This window comes from Hypanus sabinus, unplaced genomic scaffold (genome assembly GCF_030144855.1).
Source record: "Hypanus sabinus isolate sHypSab1 unplaced genomic scaffold, sHypSab1.hap1 scaffold_1389, whole genome shotgun sequence".
NCBI classification, from domain to species: Eukaryota; Metazoa; Chordata; class Chondrichthyes; order Myliobatiformes; family Dasyatidae; genus Hypanus; species Hypanus sabinus.
In genome coordinates this window covers 50837-70267 of record NW_026779461.1, presented here as the reverse complement: position 1 = coordinate 70267, position 19431 = coordinate 50837, and the positions used below count along the sequence as shown (strand labels likewise).

General features: G+C 48.6%; 1 protein-coding gene and 1 long non-coding RNA gene across 3 annotated transcripts in view; one reads left to right on the top strand and one right to left on the bottom strand.

Annotated features, from left to right (window-relative positions):
* Positions 1-19431, top strand: part of LOC132386916 (uncharacterized) — a 61211-nt gene that overhangs the window by 14902 nt on the left and 26878 nt on the right. For both annotated transcript variants that reach the window (XR_009509709.1, XR_009509708.1), the window contains exon 3: positions 14981-15033. This is a non-coding gene — a long non-coding RNA (uncharacterized LOC132386916). The remainder of the gene's footprint in view (positions 1-14980; positions 15034-19431) is intronic.
* The window catches only part of LOC132386915 (NACHT, LRR and PYD domains-containing protein 12-like), a 51752-nt gene that overhangs the window by 15381 nt on the left and 16940 nt on the right, over positions 1-19431 (bottom strand). Inside the window, exon 5 of the mRNA XM_059959269.1 lies at positions 11022-12759. Within this exon, the coding sequence (XP_059815252.1) occupies positions 11022-12759 (1738 nt within the window). The remainder of the gene's footprint in view (positions 1-11021; positions 12760-19431) is intronic.

The following is a 19431-nucleotide window of genomic DNA, read 5'->3' as shown; positions in this document are numbered from 1 at the left end:
GAGATCCCACGGTAGGAAGGGGGATGTGGCAGAGAGATCCCACAGGAGGAAGGGGGACGGGGAAGAGAGATCCCATGGTAGGAAGGGGGATGTGCCAGAGAGATATCACAGCAGGAAGGGGGACAGGGGAGGCAGATCCCACAGGGGTGAAGGTGGACGGGGGAGAGGGATCCCACAGGGGGGAAGGGGGACGGGGGAGGGAGATCCCACAAGAAGGAAGTGGGACGGGGTGGGAGTGCCCATAGGAGTGAAGGGGGACGGTGTAGGGAGATCCCACAGGGGGAAGGGGGACGGGGGAGGGAGATCCCACAAGAAGGAAGGGGGACGATGTAGGGAGATCCCACAGGAGGGATGGGGGACGGTGTAGGAGATCCCACAGGAGGACGGGGAACGGGGGAGGGGGAGACCACAGGAGGGAAGAGGACAGGGGTGGGAGACCCACAGGAGGGAAGGGGGACTGGGAGGGAGAGCCCACAGGAGGGAAGGGACACGGGGGAGGGAGAGCCCACAGGAGGGACGGGGGATGGGGCAGAGACAACCCTCAGGAGGAATGAAGACGGGGAACGGAGATCCCACAGGAGGAAGACGGAAGGGGGAGCGAGATCGCGCAGGAGGAAGGGGGATGGGGGAGAGAGTTCCCGCAGGAGGAATGGAGAAGGGCGAAAGAGATAACACAGGAGGAAGGGGGATGAGGGTGCGAGATCCCACAGGAGGAAGGGGGACGGGGGAGAGGCATCCCACAGGGGGGATGGTGGACGGAGCAGAGAGATCCCACAGGAGGAAGGGAACGGGGCCGAGGGATCCCACAGGGTTAAGGGGGACCGGGCACAGAGATCCCACAGGAGGAAGGGAACGGGGCCGAGGGATCCCACAGGGTTAAGGGGGACGGGGCACAGAGATCCCACAGGAGGAAGAGGGACGGAGCAGAGAGATCCCACAGGAGGAAGGGGGATGGTGGAGGGTGATCACACAGGAGGAAGGGGGACGGGGGAGCGGGATCCCACAGGAGGAAGGGGGATGGGGAAGAAAGGTCCCACAGGGGGGAATGGGGAAGTGAGATCCAACAGGAGGAATGGAGTTGGTGAAGAGAGATATCTCAGAATTAATGCGGATGGAAAATACAGATCCCACAGGAGGAATGGAGTTGGTGAAGAGAGATATCTCAGAATTAATGCGGATGGAAAATACAGATCCCACAGGAGGTCTGATGATGGGAACAGAGGCCCAACAGGAGGTATGTGGATGAAGAGAGATGGTACATTTTGAATGGGGCATAGGGTAGAGATCGCACGGGAGGATGTGGGAAGGGGAAGAGATATCCCACAGGAGGAAGGGGGACGGGGGAGGCAGATCCCACAGTGGGAAGGGGGATGGGGGAGGGTTACCACGGGGGGAAGGGGGACGGGGGAGGGAGAGCCCACAGGAGGGAAGGTGACGGGGGAGGGAGATCCCACAGGAGGGAAGGTGACGGGGGAGGGAGATCCCACAGGTGGGAAGGGGGACACGGGTTGGAGACACACAGGTGGGAAGGTGGACCGGGGGAGGGAGAGCCCACAGGAAGGAAGGGGGACGGCCGAGGGAGATCCCACAGTTGGGAAGGGGAACGGGTTAGGAAGATCCCACAGGAGGGACGGGTGACCGGGGAGGGAGAGCCCACAGAAGGGAAGGGGTACGGGGGAGAGAGATCCCACCAGAGGGAAGGGATACGGGGGAGGGTGAGCCCCCAGGAGGGAAGTGGCACGAGGGAGAGAGATCCCACAGGGGGGAAGAGGTACGGGGGTGGGGTATCCCACAGGAGGAAGCGGGGCGGGGGAGGGGGATCCCACGGGGGGGAGGGGCGCGGGAGGTGGATCCCACATGAGGAAGGGAGAGGGGGGTGGGAGATCACACAGGAGGGAATTGGGACGGGGGAAGGAGATCCCACAGGAGGACGGGGAACGGGGGAGGGAGAGACCACAGGAAGGAAGGAGGACACGGATGGGAGACCCACAGGAGGAAAGTGGGACCGGGGAGGGAGAGTCCATAGGAGGGAAGGGGGAGGGGGGTGGGAGAGCCCATAGGAGGGACGGGGGAAGGGGCAGAGAGAACCCTCAGGAGGAATGAAGAGGGTGTACGGAGATCCCACAGGAGGAAGGGGGATGGTGGAGAGAGATTCCGCAGGGGGAAGGGGGAGCGAGGTCCCGCAGGAGGAAGAGGGATGGGGGAGAGAGATCCCACTGGAGGAAGGGGGTTTGGGAACAGAGGCCCAACAGCAGGAAGCGGGATGCGGAAGAGAGATACCTCAGGATGAATGTGTATGGAAAAGACAGATCCCACAGGAGGAAGGGGGATGCGGCAGAGAGATCCCACAGGAGGAAGGGGGATGGGGGAGAGAGATTCCACAGGAGGAAGGAGCATGGGGAAGTGAGATCCGACAGGAAGAGAGGGCAAAGGAGCTGAGGACTCACAGGAGGAAGGGGTTAGGAAAGAGAGATCTCTCGGAAGGAAGGGGGATCGGGAAGAGAGATCCCACTAGAGGAAGGGGGATTGGGAACAGAGGCCCAACAGCAGGAAGCAGGATGCAGAAGAGAGATACCTCAGGATACCTCAGGAAAAGACAGATCCCAAAGGAGGAAGGGGGATGTGGAAGAGAGATCCCACGAAAGGAAGGGGGATTGGGGAGGGAGATCCCACAGGAGGAAGGGGGATGCTGAGGAGAGATCCAACAGCAGAAAGGGGGAGTGGAAACAGAGAGCCCAGAGAATGAATGGGGGATGGGAACGTGAGATCCCACAGGTGGTTTGCTACCCGTGCCACGTGCTGGTGAGGCTAGAAATAATGCAGCTAAATACGTGGCTGAGGGGATGGTACATGATGGAGGGGTTCATGTTTCTGGACAATTGGGCTTTTTCCAGGGGAGGTGAGACCAGTTCGAATTGGGCAGTTTGCACCTGAACTGGAGGGGAACTAACATCCTTATCGGTAGGCTAGCAAGTTCTGCTCTGGGGGTTTTAAACAAGGTTGCAGGGGGACGGGGCAGAGTTTTAGAGCAGATAGTGATGTGGAGGAGGATAATGGTCATGCGAGGACTGCCTGTTTCGACAGATATCAATGGTTTGTACGTGATAGAAATGTTCTCAGGTGCATCTATTTCAATGCAAGGAGTATAGTGTGTAAGGCAGATGAGTTTAGGGCGTGGATTGGCACATGATGATCTCGACATTATTGCTATTAGTAAGACTTGGTTTGCAAGAGGGGCAGGGCTGGCAGCTTCATATTCCGAGGTTACGTTGTTTCAGACGTGATAGAGGGGGAGGGATGAAAGGGGGAGGAGTGGCATTACTAGTCAGGGGTATCTCACAGCTGTGTGCAGACGGGACAGCCCGGAGGGCTCGTCTACAGAGGCCGTATGGGTGGAGCTGAGGAACGGGAAAGCTGTGACCACACTAATAGGGTATTATTATATACGGCCCAATCGGAGGAGCAAGTCTGTTGAGAGTTAGCACACCAATGTAAGAAACAGAAATTTGTAATCGTAGGGGATTTTAACTTCCCACATATTGACCTGGACTCCCACTCTGTGAAAGGGTTAGATGGCGTGGAGTTTGTCAAATGTGTTCAGGAAAGTTTTCTAAATCAATATATTGAGGTACCAACAAGAGAGGGTGCAGTACCTGATCTATTAGGGAATCAGACAGGTCAGGTGACAGAAGTATGTGTCAGCGAACATTTTGGGTCCAGTGACCATAATGTCATTAGTTTCAAGATAATTATGGATAAGGATAGGACTGGTCTACCAGTTAAGGTTCTGAATTGGAGAAGGGTCAATTTGGTGGAAATGAGAGAGGATCTGGGAAGAGTGGATTGAGATAAGTTTTTTTCTGGCAGTGATGTATTCAGTAAGTGGAGTTACTGAACTGCGCTTACATCCTGAGTTTGCATGTTACTGCCAGGATTAAAGGCAAAGTTAACAGGGATAGGGAACCTTGTTTTTCAAGGGATATTGGCGATCTGGTTAAGTAGGTGTTTAGCAGGTACAGGCAACAAGGAACAAATGAGATACTTGAAGAGTATAGAGAATGTAAGGGAATACTAAAGAAGGAAATCAGGAAGGCAAAAAGAAGACATGAGGTTGTGTTGGCAGATAATGTGAAGGTAAACCCGAAGTGTTTCTACAAGTATATTAAGAGTAAAAGGATAGTAAAGGACAAAATTGGTCCCCTAGAAGATCAGAGTGGTTGTCTATGTGTGGAGCATCACGAGATGGGGAAGATCTTAAACAGTTTTTTGCATCAGTGTCTACTTAGAAAACTGGCATAGTGGATATGGAATTAAAGGAAACAAACAGTAGTGTCATGGAATGCGGCCAGTGAGTGAGTGGGCCAGTGAAGGAGTGGAAATATGAGGCTTTGACTTGAGAGATTCTGGCAGTTTTGGCAATTGGACTGTGCAAATCAAGACAACGAAGATTTGAATAGCTCAGACTCAGCAGAAAACAGCTGATTATCCAAGCAGTTTGAAAAGCTCGAACAAATAAATAGAGGGGTAGCTCAAGCTGAGCGGCCCGTGGAAAGTGGTCAGTGAGTGAGTGGAGATTTGAGGCTTTGACAGGTCTTTACAATGCCTCCTGAGACGGTGATGTGCCTCTCCTGTGAGATGAGGCAGTCTTGGGGGAAATCCCCTCTCCTGCAGAGTCACATCTGCCAGAAGTGCTTGCGGCTGGGCGATCTGGAAGACCGTGTGAGGAATCCGGAGCCGTAGCTGGATGACCTTCGACTCATAAGGGAGAATGAGGCTGCCATAGATGAGAGCTACAGGGGGGTAGTCACACCTAGGCTGCCGGAAGCAGGTCGTTGGGTGACAGTCCCAGGCGGGAAAGCGAAGGAGAGTAGACAGGTAGTGCAGAGCACCCGTGTAGCCATTCCCCTGAATAATAAGTTTACCGTCCTGGATACTGTTGGTGAGGACGACCGACCAGGTGTGAGCCACGGTGGCAGGGCCTCTGGCACTGAGTCTGACCCTGTGGTGTAGAAGGGTGGGACGGAGTGGAGGAGAGCTGTCGTCATTGGAGACTCTATAGTCAGGGGAGCAGAGAGGAGATTTTTTGGATGTGAGAAGGAAACCCGCGTGGTTTGTTGCCTCCCGGGTACCAGGGTCCGGGTTGTCTCTAACAGGGTGCGTGACATCCTGGTACGAGAGGGAAAGCAACAAGAAGTCGTGATACATATTTGTACCAACGACATAGGCAGGAAGAGGGATGAGGTCCTGAAGTGTGAGTTTCGGGAACTAGGCAGAAGGCCGAAGAAGAGGACCTCAAGGGTGGTGTTCTCAGGATTGTTGCCAGTACTACGTGATAGTGAGGGTAAGAATTGGATGAGATGGCAGTTGAATGCGTGGCTGAGGAGTTGCTGCAGGGGACGGGGTTTTAGATTTTTGGACAACTGGGATCTCTTCTGGGGAAGGTGGGACCTGTTGCACCTGAACTCGAGGGGGAGCAATATCCTTGCTGGTAGGTTTGCTAGCATGGTTCGGGAGGGTGTAAACTAATTTGCAAGGGGGATGGGACCCAGAGCGATAGAGCAGTGAAAAAAGTGCATGGAGTAAAGCCAGATCTGACACAGAGAGAGGTTTTGAGGAAAGGGCAGCAGAATAAAGGGTATAAATGCAGTAAGGTTGAAGGGCTAAAGTGCGTGTACTTCAATGCAAGAAGAATCAGGAACAAAGGTGATGAACTGAGAGCTTGGATACATATGGAATTATGATGTAGTGGCCATTACGGAGACTTGGTGGCACCAGGACAGGAATGGATTCTCAATATTCCTGGATTTCAGTGCTTTCAAAGGGATAGAGAGGGGGGAAAAGGGCAGGACGGGTGGCATTACTGGTCAGGAATACTATTACAGCTACAGAAAGGGTGGGTAATATAGCAGGATCCTCTTTTGATTCAGTATGGGTGGAAGTCAGGTACAGGAAGCAAGCAGTTATTCTACCAGGGTATTCTACAGGCCCCCAGGTTGCAGCAGAGATACCGAGGAGCAGATTGGGAGGCAGATTTTGGAAAGGTGCAAAAATAACAGGGTTGTTATCATGGGTGACTTTAACTTCCCTAATATTGATTGGCACTTGATTAGTTCCAAGGGTTTAGATGGGGCAGAGTTTGTTAAGTGTGTCCTAGATGGATTCCTGTCTCAGTATGTTGACAAGCCGACGAGGGGGAATGCCATACCAGATCTAGTATTAGGTAACGAACCGGGTCAGGTCAGAGATCTGTCAGTGGGTGAGCGTCTGGGGGACAGTGACCACCGCTCCCTGGCCTTTAGCATTATCATGAAAAAGGATAGAATCAGAGAGGACAGGACAATTTTTAATTGGGGAAGGGCAAATTATGAGGCTATAAGACTAGAACTTGCGGGTGTGAATTGGGATGATGGTTTTGCAGGGAAATGTACTCTGAACATGTGGTCGATGTTTAAGGATCTCTTGCAGGATGTTAGGGATTAATTTGTCCAGCTGAGGAAGATAACGAATGGTAGGGTGAAGAAACCATGGGTTACAAGTGAAGTGGAAAATCTAGTCAGGTGGAAGAAGGCAGCGTACACGAGGTTTAGGATGCAAGGATCAGATGGGTCTATTGAGGAATATAGGGTAGCAAGAAAGGAGTTTAAGAAGGGGCTGATAAGAGCAAGAAGGGGGCATGAGAAGGCCTTGGCGAGTAGGGTAAAGGAAAACCCCGAGGCATTCTTCAATTATGTGAGGAACAATAGGATGACAGGAATGATGGTAGGACCGATTAGAGATAAAAGTGGGAAGATGTGCCTGGAGGCTTAGGAAGTGAGCGAGGTTCTCAATGAATACTTCGCTTTGGTATTCACCAATGAAAGGGAACTTGATGACGGTGAGGACAATATGAGTGAGGTTGATGTTCTGGAGCATGTTGATATTAAAGGAGAGGAGGTGTTGGAGTTGTTAAAATACATTAGGACGGATAAGTCCCCGGGGCCTGCCGGAATATTCCCCAGGCTGATCCACGAGGCAAGGGAAGAGATTGCTGAACCTCTGGCTAGGATCTTTATGTTCTAGTTGTCCAGGGGAATGGTACGGGAGGATTGGAGGGAGGCGAATGCTGTCCCCTTGTTCAAAAAAGGTAGTATGGATAGTCCAGGTAATTATAGATCAGTGAGCCTTACATCTGTGGTGGGAAAGCTGTTGAAAAGGATTCTTAGAGATAGGATCTATTGGCATTCAGAGAATCATGGTCTGATCAGGGACAGTCAGCATGGCTTTGTGAAGGGCAGATCGTGCCTAAGAAGCCTGATAGAGTTTTTTGAGGAGGTGACCAGGCTTATAGATGAGGGTAGTGCAGTGGATGTGATCTATAAGGATTTTAGTAAGCATTTGACAAGGTTCCACACGGTTGGCTTATTCAGAAAGTCAGAAGGCATTGGATCCAGGGAAGTTTGGCCAGGTTGATTCAGAATTGGCTTGCCTGCAGAAGGCAGATGGTCATGGTGGAGGTAGAACAATCAGATTGGAGGGTTGTGGCTAGTGGAGTCCCGCAAGGATCTGTTCTGGGACCTCTTCTTTTTGTGATTTTTATTAACGACATGGATGTGGGGGTAGAAGGGTGGGTTGGCAAGTTTGCAGACAACACAAAGGTTGGTGGTGTTGTAGACAGTGTAGGCGATTGTCGAAGATTGCAGAGAGACATTGATAGGATGCAGAAGTGGGCTGAGAAGTGGCAGATGGAGTTCAACCCAGAGAAGTGTGAGGTGGTACACTTCCGAAGGACAAACTCCAAGGCAAAGTACAAAGTAAATGGCAGGATAGTTGGTAGTGTGGAGGAGCAGAGAGATCAGGGGATACATGTCCACAGATCCCTGAAAGTTGCCTCACAGGTAGATCGGGTAGTTAAAAAAGTTTATGGGGTGTTAGCTTTCATAAGTCAAGGGATAGAGTTTTAGAGACGCGATGTAATGATGCAGCTCTATAAAACTCTAGTTAGGCCACACTTGGAGTACTGTGTCCAGTTCTGGTCACCTCGCTATAGGAAGGATGTGGAAGCATTGGAAAGGGTACAGAGGACATTTTTCAGGATGCTGCCTGGTTTAGAGAGTATGGATTATGATCAGAGATTAAGGGAGCCAGGGTTTACTCTTTGTAGAGAAGGAGGATGAGAGGAGACATGATTGTGGTGTGCAAGATATTAAGAGGAATAGACAGAGTGGACAGCCAGTGCTTCTTCTCCAGGGCACCACTGCTCAGTACAAGAGGACATGGCTTTAGGGTAAGGGGAGGGAAGTTCAAAGAGGATATTAGAGGAAGGTTTTTCACTCAGAGAGTGGTTGGTGCGTGGAATGCACTGCCTGAGTCAGTGGTGGAGGCAGATACACTAGTGAAGATTAAGAGACAACTAGACAGGCATATGGAGGAATTTAAGGAGGGGGGTTATATGGCAGGCAGGTTTTGAGGGTCGGCACAACATTGTGGGCCGAAGGGCCTGTAATGTGCTGTACTATTCTATGTTTTATGGAACATATAGAGATTAAAGAGGAGGAGGTGCTTACTGCCTTACAGCAAATAAAGGTAAATAAATCCCCCAGGCCTGACATGATATTTTCTCAGACCTTGAGACAGACTAGTGCAGAAATTGCAGGCGTCCTGGCAGAAATAATTAAAATGTCCTTCGCCACAAGAGCGGTGCCGGAGGATTGGAGGGTAGCTCATGTTGTTCCGTTGTTTGAAAAAGTCTCCAAAAGTGCACCAGGTAATTACAGGCCAGTGAGCCTAACATCGGTGTTAGGTAAATTATTGGAAGGTGTTCTGAGAGATCGGATATACAAGGATTTGGACAACCAAGGGCTGATTAAAGATAGTCAGCATGGCTTTGTTCATGGCAGATCGTGTTTAATGAATCCTGTAGTGTTTTTCGAGGAGGTTACCAAGAATGCACATGAAGGAATGGCTGTGGATGTTGTCTACATGAACTTTAGTAAGGCTTTTGACAAGTCCCACATGGGAGGTTAGTTCAGAAGGTTCAGACAGTAGGTATCCATGGAAAGGTTGTAGATTGGATTCCAAATTGGCTGTGTGTGAGAAGACAGAGTCTTAGTGGATCATTGCTTCTCAGACTGGAGGCCTGTGACTAGTGGTGTGTCTCAGGGATCTGTGCTGGGACCATTGTTGTTTGTTGTCTATTTCAATGATCTAGATGATAGTGTGATAAATTGGATCAGCAAGTTTGCTGATGACACTAAGATGGAGGCGTTGTGGACAGCGAGGAAAACTTTCAAAGCTTGCAGAGAGATCTGGACCAATTGGCAAAATGGTCCAGAAAATGGCAGATGGAAATGAATGCAGACAAGTGTGTGGTGTTCCATTTTGTAAGGACAAATCAAGGTAGGACATAGACAGTAAATGGTAGGACACTGAGGAATGCGCAGGAAGAAAGGGATCTGGGAGTTCAGATACATAATTCCCTGAAAGTGGCGTCACTGGGAGACAGGGTTGTAAAGAAGGCTTTTGGCATCCGGGCATTCATAAATCAAAGTTGAGTATAGGAGTTGGAAAGTTATGGTGAGGTTGTATAAGACATTGGTGAGGCCAAATTTGGAGCATTGTGTGCAGTTCTGGTCACTGAACTATAGGACCGATATCGGTAAGACTGAAAGTGTGCAGAAAAGATCTGCGAGGATGTTGCCGGCTCTTCAGGAGTTGAGTTACAAGGAAAGATTGAACAGGTTAGGACTTTATTCCTTCGAGCGCAGAAGAGTGAGGGGAGATTTGATAGAAGTTTACAGAATTACGAGGGTTATAGACAGGGTAGATGCGAATGGGCTCTTTCCACACGGATTAGGAGAGATAAATTACAAAAGGACTTTGCTTCGGGGTGAAAGGGGAAATGTTTAGGGGGAACGTCCTCACTCAGAGAGTTGTGAGAATGCGGAACGAGCTGCCATCTGATGTGGAAAAAGCGGACACACTCTTTGGTTTTAAGAATAAATCTGATAGATGCATGGATGGGAGAGGTCTGAAGGGTTATGGACAGGGTGTAGGTCAATGGGAATAGCGGATTAAAGTTTTGGCACAGAGCAGATGGGCCGAATGGCTTGTTTTCTGTGCTGTAGTGTTCTATGATTTTACGATTCTATGAAGGAATATGGAGAGGTCAGTTCCCACAGGAGGAAGGGGGGTGGGGAAGAGAGATCCCACAGGAGGAAGGGGGAAGGGGGAGAGAGATCCCACAGGAGGAAGGGGGATGGGGAAGAGAGACCCCATAGGAGGAAGCGGAATGGGGAAGAGAGATCCGACAGGAGGAAGGGGCATGGGGAAGAAAGATCCCGCAGAAAGGGGGGGGGGGGGAAGACATTCCACTGGAGGATGAAGAAAGGGTAATAGAGAGCCCACAGGAGGATTGGGGATGGGGAAGAGATCCCTAAGAATCGAAGGGGGATTGGGATGAAAAGTCCCAAGGGTAAACGATAATCCTACAAGACGAGAGGATGCAGAACATTTTTGTACGTGTGTGTTGGGTCTGAACAGAGACCCAGAGGAGATGCGGCCTCGCTCTCTGTGTATCTGGTAGCGAGCAAAGTCACAAACAGGAAAGGACAGGGAGGACAATCTCACAATGGCATTTCTTTCCTTCTCACTGGGACAGTCTGCAGACGGCCTCTTGTCCCTCACCGGGAAGGGGATGTGAATCTTTGACCCACCTCCTGCAGTCAGTGTCGGTCTGGGTGACAGTAACAGTGAGAAGGAACATTGTCAATGGACGTGTCACAGGCAGCAGGAAACACGGCCATTCCTGTGATTTACTACCATTAAACCAATGGCCGTTGTTCACTGATCTAATGAAGTCTGCAACATCCCTTCACAAGGAACCACAGAACCCTCCTGTCCTTGGGGAATTACTGACTGATCCCCTGGGCATTTGTCACAATTCTTCACAATCTGATTTATCACAGTTTAACCCAAATCTCTTTACATTGAAATTAAACAACAGAACAGTTTCACAGTTCAGAGTGAGAGATAAATCAAGTTACCTCAGCTCCTGGCACTTGTGCAGCCCGGGACCCAGCCGCTGGATTCCTTCACACTGAATGTGGCAGCCCTCCAGGTCGAGATGTTTTATTGTATCGCAGTGTCCGATGACATGAGACAGGACCGCGCAGTCAATCGGGTTCACCGTCATTCCACGGAATGAAAGTGTTTTCACAGATCCCAGTGCGTCCTGAGCCAGTCCACGATTCTGAGACTCAAACAGGTAGTGCAATGTGTTCAGGAGGCTCCTTTTACCAGCTTCACTCCCCGTGTTTCCACTCTGGCGTTTAACTTCCTCCTTCACCCAGTCAATCACCCGGCAGGTTGTTTCATGAGGAAATGGACCCAGAATCTCCTCCAGGCCCGGAGCTGTCATTGGGTTGGAGAGACCAGCAACAAAACGGAAAAATACCTCAAATTGTCCATCTCTCCTGTTGTGTGTATCAGTCAGGAATTTCTGGATTTCCCTGGGATGTATAGTCAGGAATTGTGCGACTGCAGCTACAAACTCTTGGATGGTGAGGTGTGGGAATGTGTACACCACGCTCCAGGCAGAATCCTCTCTCTCCAAAAGCTCCATCAGGAACCCGGACAGGAACTGGGAAGGCTGCAGACTGTAGCTGACCAAATCTCCATCTGTAAACACAATCTTCTTCTCGGACACTCCTCTGAAGGCCATCTGACCAACCCTGAGAAACACATCACGGGGTCTCTCAATCTCACGGCCGTGGTTTTTCAGGATGTTATAAATATAGTAGGAGTACAGTTGGGTGATGGTCTTGGGAACTCGCTGTGGGTCCCTGACTCTTTGTGTGAAGAAGGGGCCCAGTGCCAGAGCGAGGATCCAGCAGTAGGAGGGGTTGTAGCTCATGGTGTACAGGATCTCGTTCTCCTTCACATAATTGAAAACAGCTTCCGCCACCGTCTGATCTTCAAAATGTCTGATGAAATATTCCTTCCGTTCCTCATCAACAAATCCCAGGATTTCAGCCCAGACACTGATATTCGCCTTTTCCAACAAATGTAACTCAGTGGGACGGGTGGTCACCAGCACTGAACACCCTGGGAGCAGCTTGCCCTGGATTAAACTGTACACAATGTCAGACACTTCACACCACCACTCGGGATCTGGGCACTGGTGCTTTGGTTCTGTATCTCTCCGACTGTCCGCAAAATCGATTTTGTGTTTGAATTCATCCAAACCATCAAATATAAACAGTAATCCCTCTGGGTTCTTCCAGACTTCTCTCAGGATATTCCCAAAGTAAGGATACTGATCCAGAATCAGTTCCTTCAGGTTTATTCGACAGTCAATACTGTTTAAATCTCGGAATTTGAAACTGAAGACAAACTGGAATTGTTGGTATATTTTCCCCGTGGCCCAGTCATAAACAATCTTTTGTACCATCGTAGTTTTCCCGATCCCCGGGACTCCGGCCACTGCTGCTGAACTCCCAGATTTGGATTTACTCCGGGAAAAGCTGCTCTGGAATAACTGATCAGTCCGGATTTTTTCCAGCTGTCTGCGGAGTTGTTCCTCTCTATAATCCTCATGGTCTCTGCCTCTTGCCAGCAGCTCATGTTCCACCAGTGTCTGATCTCGAACAGTAGAAATGACCGTGAGCTCAGCGTATCGATCAGCCAGCTGGAAAACCTTCACCTTCTCCGTCATCAGGATCGTGTTCACTCTCAGTGTTTCAGTTTGTGCCCGCAGAGTCTCCTTGTGTTTCTGTTGAACATCTTCCATGGGAACAGAGAACATATTCAAAACGTTAAATGGCTTATCTGACAAAGAACTTTATAACGGTATTTCAGCATTCAGTGTTTGAGATTACATGAATAAATTCACTGCTTCCATGGATATTAGGACAGAAAGTTAAATTCTGTTCACAGACACGGAACTGACAGCAATGGATGTCCCTGAAAATGTCCAATCCTCATGTTCTGGTTCTAGTAATTTGTGAAGGTGAACATTCCCCTGATTGCACTTTCTGAGGAAGCTTAAGCAAGCATCACTTCCCAATAACATCTTAACTACATTCTACAGAGGCGTGGTGAGAGTGTGCTGACCTTTTGCATCACAACCTGGTACTCCAGCTGCAGTGCTGCCGACATAAAAGCCTTGCAGGGGGTGGTTAGGGGAGTGGAGAAGGTTATTAGGGTCTCCCTACCTTCTTCCAAGACCTCTTTCAACGTCGATGCCTCCAGAAGTCACGGTACATCATTAAAAACCTCTCACACCCTCTCCATGAACTGTTTGTTCTTCCGCCATCAGGTAAACGTTACAGGAGCATCTAAACTAAAACCACAAGGCTACTAAACAGCTTCCTCCCACAGGCAGTCAGACTGCTAAATAGCTGCTCTATCTGACTCTGCTTTCTCCACTTTTAACTTGCACCGGACACTTATAACTTGATTTAAAGCAACATGTGGCTGTTGTGTTTTATTATTTATTGTTGTGTTTATTATTTAGTGTTGTGTTTGTTATGTTATGATTGCACTGCTTCTGGGAACCGCTGTCTCATTCTACCCTGCAGAGCTGATGTACGGTTGGAACGACAATAAAGTTTTTGAATCTTGAATATCCTATTGCAATCCTGACTGCACCTCCCGTTATAACAACATTTCACTATATTTAAAGCATTGTTTGACTCATTAACAGACGATGTTAATGTTGATCTGGTGTGGAACTATGGAGAGCAGGTCACTGTGCATTTTGGCAAAGCTGCACACTGGGGAGTCACAGGTGTCCACTGCTCGCATCAAAACAGGAGCAGAATACGCGGGAAATACTCAAGTCGGGCAGCGTCTGGGGGAGAATCACAGTGAAGTTGCGGATCGATAACCCATCGGAATGACAGAGATGAAAATGGGTAGTTTTCAATCGCAGTGATGGAGGATTGGTGGAAAGGAATCTCTGTTAATGGAAGAAGCCACAAGGGTCTGTCTCAGTGATGCACATTGTGTCTGTGGGAGAGGGCGGTGAAGTCTTGGCAACTGCTACTCATCAATCTTGCTGTGGGGGTATGGGGCTCTGTCTAATGAGGCCTCCGTCTGTCAGAGTCGACCATGGATGTCCTGCCCCTGCAAGCCGGGACTCTCCGATATGGAGAGGAAGCTTCTGCCGAAGTAGCAAGCTCCCTCTCTCCATGCATCTGATGTGCACAAAAGACTGACACAGCTTGGCACCAGAGGTGTCGCAGGAGATGCCAGTCTGCGTTGAACACCATTTAACACTGACTCAGGAACTCCAGCTCCAGGCTTTCCCACTGGGTTTACTCCCAAACTCTTCCCCATGAGGGGTTACAGTTACAAGGCAGTGGAGTTTTGAGATCAGAGTTTTCTTGTTCCTGGGTGAGCTGTCAATCACAGCCAACAAGCCCCATCTGCCCAAAGTGACTGGTTGTAAGGCACCAGTAACCCACCTCTGCCTCTTCTCCTGTCAGAACAAACGCTTCCACCGGGATTAGTGGCTAAATCTCACGTGAAGACCAGGAGCTGGACAGAGGCTACTCGCCACTGGGAGCATTTAATAGGTCCTGGCAGCTCATCCGCACTGTCACCCCCCCTACCCCCCGGTTATAACAATCTTAAGCAACCGAGGGGCGATGTATTATTGACAATGAATCGGTAAATTGGTTTATTATTGTGACATGCACCACTGTAAAATGGAAAACTTTTCTGCATGCGATCCAAATAGATCATTACATCACATCGGTGCAATGAGGTTGTACAAGGAAAAATGGAACAGAATAGTTCAGGGAAACAGTGTTTCAGTTGCCGAGAAAATGCAGTGCAGGCAGACGATAAGGTAGAAGGCCAAAGCATCATTGGGAGGTCAGCGTTGAGTTTTTTTGGGACTATGTTCCTAAACTGTAGAATTCAACAGCTTAAACTACAGTACTGTGCAGAAGTCTGAGGTGTATATTAGGACTGACACATTCTGTCTTTTGTTTTCTAGTTTGCACTTTATCCCGTTGTGATGCGGTTTGAACGGCATCGTCTGGATGAAAGGTGCTTTATAAATAAGTCATTATTATTATTATTATTATTATTATTATTATTATTATTATTATTATTATTATTATTATCATCATCATCATCTTAGCCTAAACTGGTAAAACTTGAGGTACAGGCATAGCCAAGCACACTCATGTCTCAATTGATAGGAGATTTCAGACTATTCTCGTGGTGTATAGTGTTATGGCTTTTCGAAGATTTACACGAGTATCGCCGTGTGGGCCTAATTTATTAACACTATTCTGTAAAGCCTTTAGGATGATACCAGTTATCGATATTACGATTGGGATAAATAATACCCTGTTCGTGTTCCAGTCTTTCATTTTGCCCTTTCAATTCAATATATTTCTGGTATATTTTTTTTTACTAATTCATTTCTGTAAGTTATGTGTGTTTGGAATGGCTATATATATTTAAAAGGTTGCTTTTGCTTGTTTATCCTATCTGAAATAATGTTCGGATGCAGTATGATATGAAGGACTCTAACTCCAAAAGTGGAAGAGGTTTGTATATTTAGTAAATTATGGGGTTTTTCATCAGTTGTAGTTTAAGCAATGTTTTTGTGAATGTTGTTCGCCATTTTATTTTGCTTGTGCAAGTGATGAGATTCAGTTGAACTGCAGGATCTTTTAAAGTCGGATTGTTTGTAGTTTCTCTTATAATTTTCAGCATATACGGTCTTGGACCTATTGGTCGTTTATTCTGTATTATTGATAACTACGTGTGTCAACAACCTTGTCCTGTATTGCTACAATGATCCCTTCTATTTCTGGGAAGAAGTCTCCAACTGTGAGACAGGAGCTCGACACTTCCTTGTCGACATCTATGTCAATGGAGCTAATTGTGGATTTCAGAAAAGGCAAGATGAGGGAGCACGACACACCAGTCCTCACAGAGGGATCTGATGTGGAAAGAGTGAGCAATTCCAAATTCCTGGCTGTCAATATCTCCGACTATCTAACCTGGACCCAATATATCGATGCAGCTACAGAGAAGGCACAACAGTGGCAATATTTCATCAGGAGTTCTCAACATCACTTGAAGATTTCTACAGGGGTAACTTGCAGAGCATTGTAACTGTCTGCATCACCGTCTGGTTCACGATGAACGGAGTAAGGTGCAAACTCAACGATTCAGGAGCAACTTCTCCTCTACCATGCAGCTTCTGAATGGACGTTGAACCCATCGATACTGCCTCACTAATCTCTTTTTAAATTTATATTTCTGCACTACTTATTTAGTTTAATATTTCATATAATCACACAGACATGCACAGCTATATATGTTCAACTTCCAGGCCCTGAAGCCACTTCGCTGCTCAGCCAGATCCACCGTCTGACAGGCCACATGTCTCGCATGGACAACTCCAGGTTACCGAAAGCAGTACACTACGGAGAACTCTCTCAGGGCAAGAGAGATCGTGATGCCCCGCGCAGGAGGTACAAGGGCCAAATTAAGCAGAGGCTCTCTCAGGCAAATATGGAGGTCAACGAGTGGCAGCCGCTGATCCACGGAAAAGCCAAGAATTTTGAGGAACCCCGAAGAGCGAGTGCTGAAAAGAAGAGGGGATACAAGAAGATTCCAACTACCCAAGCGCCTGCATCCCAGCTGTCCCTCTGTCCCAACTGCTCCCGAGTCCACAGATTCGGAATTGGCCCCTACCGGCATCAACAATCGTGTTGTCATCCAGTACCACCAAGCCCCACTCACAGACACACACACACACACACACACACACACACACACACACACACACACACACACACACACACACACACACACACACACACGCACGCACACACACACACACACACACCTATTTGGGAAGAGAACAGGATTTAGGGTATGCTTCATGATCATTAATGCTTGGTGGAACCCCGGAATGTCCATGCCCTCAAACCCTTTTGTTCCCCGGATCTGGAGTACCTGGTGCTGCTGTGTAAACCTTTCCGGCTGCCAAGGGAGTTCCCGGCTGTTATTATCACAGCTGTGTAATAACAACATCCCCCGGTTGTGTGTTATTGTCACAAAGGGGAGATGATTTCCTTCAGGAATCGGTCAGGACTTCCCAAACCACAAAATTTGTAACAACAGTTCCGTGTGAACAGCACTTGCCGTGTGACCGACTGCTTACATTGCCGGTGATCAGCAGGAGCTCACGAAATTCAGCTCCGATCTGTGCAAAGTCATCCAGGCAGCGAAACGACAATACAGAGATCGTATTCAGGCACAGCTCTCCACCAACAACACACACAGCTTATGGCAAGCTCTGCACCCCAATGCAGACTTCAGAGCTAAGTGCAGTGGTGCTGCCAACACCGCTGCCTGTCTCCCAGAGGATCTAAGTCTCTTTACGTTCGGTTCGATATCGCCAACACTGAGACCCCGGGGAGAGCCGACAAAGCGACCTGCACATTGGTCATCTCTGAGGCTGAAGTTCGCAGGTGTTTCCAACGAGTGGACAGTCGCAAGCCTGCGGGACCGGACGGCGTCCCAGGGCGGGTACTCAGGATGCGCGCGGCACAACCGGCAGGTGTATTTACGGATATTTTTAATCTCACCCTCTCCTAGTGTAGAGTTCCCTCCTGCTTCAAATCATCCACCATTGCTCCTGTACCTAAAACAACTAAGGCAACATGTCTGAACGTCTGGCGTCCTGTCGCACTCACCTCAATAATAAGCAAATGCTTTGAGAGACTGGTCAACGACTACATCTGCAGCTTGTTACCACCCACACTGGACCCCCTACAATTCCCCTACCGACACAACCGATCAACAGATGACACAATAGCCACTGCTCTGCACACCTCCTTAAACATCTGGAGAAGAGGGATGCTTGTGTGAGAATGATGTTATTAGACTACAGTTCAGCATTCAATACCATCATTCCCTCCAGGCTTGACAAGAAGCTCAGAGACCTCGGCCTTCACCCTGCCTTGTGCAGCTGGGTCCTGGACTTCCTGTCAGATCACCAGCAAGTGGTAAGAGTGGGCTCCCTCACCTCTGCCCCTCTGACCCTCAACACAGGAGCCGCTCAGGGCTGTGTCCTAAGCTCCCTCCTTTACTCTCTGTATGCGCATGACTGTGTCGCCACCCACAGCTCCAATCTGCTAATTAAATTTGCTGAGGATACTATATTTATTGGCCAAATCTCAAATAATAACGAGGCAGCCTACACAGAAGAAGTCACCACCCTGACACAGTGTTGACAAGAAAACAACTTCTCCCTCAATGTCGCAAAAACAAAGGAGCTGGATGCAATGTTGCAAAGACAAGAGGAATGGAGACGGGCTAACCCCTACTGACATCAATGGATCTGGGTTTGAGAGAGTGAACAGCTTCAAGTTCCTCGGCATTCACATCACTGAGGACCTCATGTGGTCTGCCCACATCAACTGTGTGGTGAAAAAAGGCACAACAGCACCTCTTTCACCTCAGACAGAACCATAGAACATTACAGCACAGAAACAGGCCTTTCGGCCCTTCTTGGCTGTGCTGAACCATTTTTCTGCTTAGTCCTACTGACCTGCACCTGGCCCATATCCCTCCATACACCTCACATTCATATACCTGTCCAGGTTTTTCTTAAATGTCAAAAGTGAGACCGCATACACAACTTCATCTGGCAGCTCGTTCCACACTCCCACCAATCTCGGTGTGAAGAAGCACCTTCCCCAATGTTCCCTTTAAACTTTTCCCCCTTCACCCTTAACCCATGACCTCTGTTTTTTTTTTCTCCCCTAGCCTCAGTGTTAAAAGCCTGCTCGTATTCCCTCTATCTATACCCATCATAGTTTTATACACCTCTCTCAAATCACCTCTCATTCTTCTACATGCCAGGGAATAAAGTACTAACCTATTCAAACTTTCCCTGTAACTCAGTTTCTCAAGTCCTGGCAACATCTTTGTAAACCTTCTCTGCACTCTTTCAACCTTATTAATATCATTCCTGTAATTAGGTGACCAAAACTGCATAGAATACTCCAAATTCGGTCTCACCAATGTCTTATACAACCTCACCATTACAGTCCAACTCTTATACTCAGTACTTTGATTTATAAAGGCCAATTTACCAAAAGCTGTCATTACGACCCTATCTACTAATGACGCCACTTTTAGGGAATTATGTATCTATACTCCCAGATCCCTCTGTTCTACTGCCCTCATCAGAGTCCTACCATTTACCTTGTATGTTCTAACTTCCGAAGTGCAATACCTTCCGAAGTGCAATACCTCACACTTGTCCGCATTAAACTCCATCTGCCGTTTTTCAGCCCATTCCTCCAACTGGTCCAAATCCCTCTGCAAGCTTTGAAAACTTTCCTCACTGTCCACTACACTTCCAATCTTTGTATCATCAGTGAATTTGCTGATCCAATTTGCCAGATTCTC